Source organism: Pezoporus wallicus, unplaced genomic scaffold (assembly GCF_028554395.1).
Source record: "Pezoporus wallicus isolate ANWC-B61680 ecotype Strahan unplaced genomic scaffold, APGP_CSIRO_Pwel_v1 contig_6789, whole genome shotgun sequence".
Taxonomy (NCBI): domain Eukaryota; kingdom Metazoa; phylum Chordata; class Aves; order Psittaciformes; family Psittacidae; genus Pezoporus; species Pezoporus wallicus.
In genome coordinates, this window is record NW_026637361.1 from 1,385,384 (window position 1) to 1,392,732 (window position 7,349).

The following is a 7,349-nucleotide window of genomic DNA, read 5'->3' on the forward strand; positions in this document are numbered from 1 at the left end:
GAATGCTTTTAGCACAAACTTCAGTTTCCGCTACTGCTTCAGATGAAGTATTTCGTCAGTGTTTGTGTTCTGGAAAGCACCTGCTGTAAATGTAGGGAGCCTATGCTACAGAGCAGTGCCCCTCTGTGCCACCAGCCAACACTGCACAAAGCCTGCAAACCATCCATACAGGTGCTGATGAACTGACTTCCAAAGAGAATGAGAATCCAGCATTGCTTTTGACTATTTTACCTGATAAGAATAAGGAAACATTTAAAATTACAAAAGAATGTAAGTAATTTAACGGCACAGAGATTCAGCGCAAGGGTAGTACTTCTCCTTAGCCACAGACATAATAAGAGAACTTTTGTAAGCGATTTGAACAGGAGTTTGTCCATAATTATACTTCTTATTCCCAGAGGAAAATAGCATGCCGTCAAATTAGATACAACTGGTTGTCATGCATTTACTTATTCTTGCAAAAAACCTTGTAATGGTATTTTTTGTGAAGTATCTAAAGCGGCTTACCACCAATTCTTGATGTCATATTATATAAAATCACAGGTGAAATGCTGCTGAAAACCAGTAATTCAGCAGTAGCACCCAAGTCTCCCTGAAAATTATTGAGATAGTTTTGAAAATGCTACCTTAATTATGATTGGCATGGTTCCCTCTCATTCTCATTCATGAATTCTCATTCATGAATTCTCACTGGCCAAAAGTAACCTGCTGAAGCAGATTTAGTCCTACAAAAAATGCTGTAAGTGAAGGAAGTACACTTGTTTGCAGTGTATGAATCTGTAAGAGAAAACAGGACAGGATTTGGTCTTTCACTGATATGAAGAGGATGTTTAAGAGGCGTGTGCTTTTTCCAACATGCATAATTTCAGTGCAACGGATGCTCAGCTGGCAGCTGGGAGAACTTGAGTTTCTCAGATTGGGCCAGAGCTACATTACAGATGCATGCTGTCCTGCACTGGAGCATCTCACCCTGAGAAGAGCAGTGCCCTACAAGAGGCCATGCCGTTCCACTGTTTTTAATGCCAGTGCTGCCTGGAGTGGCACCCGTTTTCCTGTGGGATGGTCAGGTCACTTCAGCTGACCTGAATTTGCTCTCAAAATGCCTTTGCAATAAACCAATGGAAAGAAAAAAGTTCTGGAAAACTGAATATAAGATACTGTCTCTTCTTCAGTGAAATCATAGAAGAATTTAGCTACTCCTTTCAAGAGAACAAGGAATTCACCCCCAAAAGATCAATATCCAAGAAACCCACATAAAATCTGTGGGAGCTGTTGTATGCAGCTGTTTTGAAAAAGCACTCACTTCTGCCTGCAGGAGGGTAACCCACTTACACAGGAAAAAAAGCATATTTTGTGACAGTCAGCAGAAGATAAGAAAGAGACCCTTGACAGAAAGAATGCAATTAAAAAAATTAGCATGCCATTAAACCAAGTATAAATACACATTGTATTACATGAGTGAACAGTGTTTTCTTTAGTGTATGTGCCATTTTTTATTAATTCATACACTAAGTGCTAAAGTGTTTCCTAATGCCATTAGGTGGTGCTTTCAGTAAATAACAGAATAAATATTTCTTACACAGTTCTTTTCTGCACTGTGGTCTCATTTTCTGAAGTAAGAGGAAATTTAAACAAAACACCAAAGGTGCCTCCTCCTTCCAAAGCCCACCAACCTCTCACAAAGCTGTGTATCACGTTTCTGAGGCACTCTGGCTCCCCTCGGGTGTGATAAACTGCACTTTGGGCACGATGAGGGAGGCATTGGTTCTCCGCATGGAATTGCTCCTTCGAATGGAGTTGTTCCTCCTCATGGAGTTGCGTTTCCGCAGGGAGTTTTGGTGGGACAGCTCGCTCTTCTGCAGTGTCTGGATGAGAATGGATGGCTTCTCATCGAGCTCTCGAGCGCTGCAGCGTGGTGCTGCCACTTTGACAGTGTTGCCAAACTTGGAGTAGTCGACTGAGTACACGCCTTCCTCTTCAGTGACAATGGGCACAAAGCGGTGACCCCACAGGATCTCCTCTGCTATGTAGGAGGTTCTTGCCTGCGTTGTAATGCCAGTTGTTTCTACGACTCCCTCAAGTATCACGATGAGCTCCAGGTCCTGGAGTGCCAGGTCAGCAGCAGAGATATCGTAAAGAGGACTCCGCTTGTCTATAATGTGACAAATGATTAAGGGAGCCACGAGGAATATATTATTGCTTTCAATGGGGTTATCCACAGGGATATCTACTTGGTGAATGGGTATGACTTCTCCTTCAGGGGTCGTAGTCTTCCTCACAACCTGGATTCTCACTGAGGCACTAATGATCATGCTTTTCCTCAGGTCTCCCACTCGAAACATGAAGCAAAGTTTGCCATTTCGAACTGCAATGACTGCCTGCCGGCTGAAAATCAAGGTCTCAGCCCGCCTGTGAGCTTGTGCGGTTTTCATGAATATGCAGCCCAGCATGACAGCATTGATGATCAGACCTACAATGTTCTGCAGGATCAAGACTGTGATGGCCAAGGGACATTCCTCTGTCATCATTCTGCCCCCAAAACCAATGGTCACCTGAACTTCAATGGAGAAAAGGAAAGCGGAGGTGAAAGACCTGGAGAAGAAGACAAAGTTAATGCTAAGGATATTGAATACAAACCAAGAAGCTATTACCATATACTTTCTAGAAATTAAGGATCTCTTTGTAGAGTTCTGGTACATTTATGCCTTCCGTTAACACCAGAAAAAGCATTGCATGCTCAGTGACTCTGTTTTTGTATGATCAGTGCAGATTCTGATGGTGACAAGGAAGACCTCAGAGCCTGAGCTCCTAAAACATAATCTGTAAGCTAGGTGACCTTGAGAAGATCACTAGATCCTCCGTTCAGGAACACATGGTGACCACTGTGTTAGTCAACAGTGCAGTAACACCTGAACTTTCCACCTTCCCAAACCATGAAGCTCTTGGTGGAGAGTGGTGTTTTTGGCAACAGTGAGCAATTGGCCAGCACAGCGGAATTCTTCCACCAGCCTGTGCAGGGAAAGGAAACAGGGAAAACTGCAGCATTTCACTCATACTACCTGGGACACTCCCAGATTCATGACACCTCCCAAACCCTTGCTCGCACTGCAACTGAGCCCTTAAGATCTGGCTGCTGAGAGAGATCAGTGGCTTCTGTGGTCCCTTCTGCACATCCCGGCAGGAGGACAATGCTGTGACCCAGGGTTTGGGTTCATCTCACTGCTGTGGCAAGACTAGCTGGAAAATTTCAGTACAGAAGTGGGTTGTAGAAGTTAGAAGTGGTTTAAGTTAAATGTCCCTAACACGCTGTAGTGCTGGACATTAGAGGATGCTGTCCACAAGTTTTCCACAATACATTATTTATAGTAGTCCACAATGGCCTATATGCTGTATATACCAGGGCCTTTAGTTTCCTTTATAATCAGATACATCCTTCAGAAGAATCTCTTGGTCTAAAATCAGTACCTTGGGGTTTATTGAGGAGAGGTGCAGCACATTGGGTCTCATATGAACTAGTGTCATAGTCATCCTTTTTACACAGTGCTATACACCAACATTTGAAGCACTGCCATGCTCAGCACAGTTTTACCTATGGAAAATATGTCTTCCCCAGGAATATGGATCTAAACTATTCATTTGGTTTCATTTACTTTTAAATTAATCTGCTTTCAAATATTTTTTTCTCTTTGCTCCTAACCATATTTTCATTGAGCCTGATGTCAGAAATAGACATTAAAATAGCTTAGGCAATATTAGGGATAATCTTCAGTAGAATGAGAAAGTCCATGTCTCAGAAATCCAGTACAGATATCTTTGAAAGATCTTTGTCTTTCTTTTTTTCCCTTTTTGATTTCTTGTAGTTTTAGAGATTCCCTTGTATTGAGGGGTTTATTTTTGCATTTCACACTGAAGAAATCAGGAATGAAGGAGTTAATTAATAGAATCCATGGAAGGACTTCTTATGTTTATGAATGTTTAGTTACATGGAGAATGCAGATTCTGGTTTAAACTTAATTCAGCTTAATTCAACTTAAAGCTTTGTGGAGTAAATATTCTGATTTCCCTAAACAATACTGCTTCTTAAAAAAAAAGAGAGAATCCATCTTTTTACAGTGTAAGCAGTGTAAGCAGCAAGTTTATACAGCATTTTCAACACGTGAAGAGGGAGCCAGAAACACCAAACCATGCTATAGCCAGGTCTTTCTCTTTAGACCTGTGTAAAATGTTTCCTCTTTGTAGAATGTTTGCTTTGTGTGGCAAAGAGATGAGAGACTTAGGCATTTCTCCAGTTCTTTGAAAAATTAAAGTGCTGTGCATGGTCTAGGCACTAGTTAAAATTTCCAAAGGCAGGTTTCCTGTAAGTCTGTAATGGCACCTACCTAAGAAAGCTCTCCTGAAATATCCATGCGCTTAAATCTCAGGAAAGTATGTTAAAAAATATTTGCCTGTATTTTGGCACACATATCATTGCAATATGAAATATAGTTTACATCCAACAACACACCATTCTTCAAAATGTTAACAATCATGTTGCTATTCTATTGCTTTGTCTAAAGAGGTAGCCAGATTTAACAAGATGAAGTATTTCGTTATGAAAGGAAAAGATTTTCCATGGCTTGGGCATGGGTACTTGAGCAGATGTTACCTGAACCACCCCAAGTATTTGCATGAGGGAGTGATGTGTTTTCTTTCATCATGGGCTAAAACAGAAAGTTACATGGACTCATCTGCTCTTTTTTTTTCTCACCTCCCAGCACACGGCTGCCACAGCTATGGGGAGGGTGCACGTCTCAGATCTGTAGCCATGGTCCCCCATTTCGTAGTGGCACAAAGCCCAGGCAACCAGCTCAGGCTCTGCAGGGTGGCCCAGGAGAGCTGTGGGGAGTCCCACGAGGTGGCCAAGCTGAGGGGGCCACCAAGCAAGCAGAGGGATATCCTCCCACCTTACCCTGAAGAGCTGGTGGGGTGTAGCTACTTGATAATGCAGGTTGGATGATTTCCACAAATCCCAGAAATGCCAGGGGTAACACCCCAGTGGGCGCAAGCTGGGTGATGAAGTCTCATTCCATTGCCACCAGTAATTGGAAAAGAAATAAAACAGCACCCCCTCCATCCCAGCCTAATGAAAGTTAGCTTGGAAAAATCCCTACTTCCTTTGTTTTGGAAAATCCCAGTTTAGCAAAAAATGTCAAAATCAAAGAAGAATGAAACCTCTGCTCCCTCATGAGCCAGATACGATATCCATTCAAACTTGGAGAGGTGCCTTAAAACTATGTGCAGGAGGAAAGAGAAAAGGGAAGTGGATACTCTAATATCTCAGCAGACCCTGTAGACCCCCCAGTCCCTCACAGTACTTAATGTGTAAAGGTAGCTGATCTGGGGCAGTCCGGAGGTACCAAATCAGGATTTTTCTGCTGAAAAACTTAGTGCTATAAATATAGATTTTACTGATGAGATGACAAAGCGTTCTTACTGCTTACCCCACCTTCCGATTACACTCTCTTCTGTGTGCAGATGTGTCAGTTTATCAGTGCCTTGAAAATTGTCATGGCTTTGGGGAAGGGGAATAAAACACTTTAACAGGTGACATTCAGTCTGCTACTCCCTTAAGCTTTCACTGTCTGTCACATCATGCACACTGTGGAAACTGTTCCTCTGTCAAACTACTGGCCTATGGCTTCATCAAGGTATTTTGAAGCACCACATTTTTATCTGTCTCATGAGAGTCATCTTGAAAGACTAGTTTTGCCTTAAGCAGTGCTTTTCTTGCTAGCCCTGCCTGACACCCATGGTTCATACCCTGCTTCTCAGACACCGTTCCTGAGGTGGCCACCTTTCAATGGCATGGCAAGTGGCTTGCACCACGCTGGGGATGCTCCCACTGCCGTAGACAAGGTTACAATACATACAACACATACCCACTCTTGTAGCAGGCTCTTATCTCGACAGGCAAGGTATGTTACCCCCAGAGTGTGGAGACACATGAAAAGCAGCAGGTCTCCCTTTCTTTCAGATCCTGTAAGGAATCAAAGAAATCTAGAGTACAGTATTTTCCAAGCCCAGAAGGCTTGCTGAATTTATGTAATCTGGAGGAAAACACTGCACTTTTCAACTGTCTCAACCAAACACAATGGTTCATGTAAACCAAAAGATGCATTTTAGCATCATTAGGACAGCAGGCAGCCCTGTTCCACCCCCTTTCTTCATCCCACCGACCATATTTTACCTCACACATGTCACACATGGTGTCCACTTTGTGCTGTTTGCAGTGCTTTCTGTGCTTGGGTCCATGTCACCATGGGCAAAAGCCACCAGCCACCACATCATGGCAAAGAGCAGCCAGCTGCACAGGAAGGACATTGTGAAGATGACCAGTGTATGACGCCACTTCAGGTCCACCAAGGTGGTGAAAATGTCTTGCAGGAATCGCCCCTGCTCGCGGATGTTCTTGTGTGCCAGGTTGCATGCCCCGTTCTTGGCGATGAAGCGGGCTTTGCGAGGCCGGTCTCGGATGCGTGGCTTGCGCAGGTTCTCTGCAGCAATCCGTGCCAACACATACTCTTCAGGGATGATACTCTTCCGAGCCAACATCTTCCTGCCACCATAGTCCACTCAGCTAGATGCGAAATGGGGGGTGGCCCCTCTACTGTGTCTCCGTAGGGCTCACTCTACCCTGAAAAAAGAGAGAACCTGGTTAGATTTGTGCACTACAGGAAGAAGCCCTGATGAGATGCCGCAACATTGAATGTCACTGCATGACTACTTATTCTACAGTGCACAACCTCTTTCAGATCATCATTTTTATATGAGTAATTGGCAATTGCTCGTAGCAGAAACAAACTATGCTCTTTTGACACTCCTTGCAGGAAGGGAGGCTGCAGAACAGTCTTGCAAACTTGGCATAAAGTAACACGATGTACAACGGGTCAGTTTCTCAGGTTGTTTCTCCAGGAGTCAGCAGTGCCCAGGTGAGTACTTCAACACAGAACTCTAAGTTACTCGCATCCTTCAGGACCTGAAGAATCAGACTTCCCTGGTTTAAACCAAAGCTAGTCTGTGGAGATCGTGAAGACTCATTTCTGATGGCCACGGCCTCACAGCGCAGCCCTGCCGAAAGCCCCTGTCCTGTCCCCCAAAAGCATCACAAGCAGGAACTGAGCAGGCACAGAGGGAGGCAGGGAACGGGACTCCACGGAGCAGGCGACAGCACTTTCCCTTCGCAGCTCTCCGTCCTTTTCCGGGATAAGGTGGGAAAACCCTCCCCTTTATTCCCAAACTTATGTTCCCAGAAGGGTGACAGAACAAACCTACGGAAAGCGCGGCTCCCCTCCGGTTGGCCCGTCCCACCG

General features: G+C 44.2%; 1 protein-coding gene across 1 annotated transcript; it reads right to left on the reverse strand.

Annotated features, from left to right (window-relative positions):
• Positions 1–1,382: 1,382 nt before the first annotated feature.
• On the reverse strand, positions 1,383–7,349 carry KCNJ8 (potassium inwardly rectifying channel subfamily J member 8). Its single transcript, XM_057405183.1, has 3 exons — positions 7,299–7,349; positions 6,227–6,662; positions 1,383–2,592 (listed from the first exon to the last, which is right to left on the reverse strand). The coding sequence occupies exons 2-3, from the start codon at positions 6,589–6,591 to the stop codon at positions 1,692–1,694; spliced, it is 1,266 nt and encodes a 421-aa protein (XP_057261166.1). The 5' UTR covers positions 6,592–6,662; positions 7,299–7,349; the 3' UTR covers positions 1,383–1,691.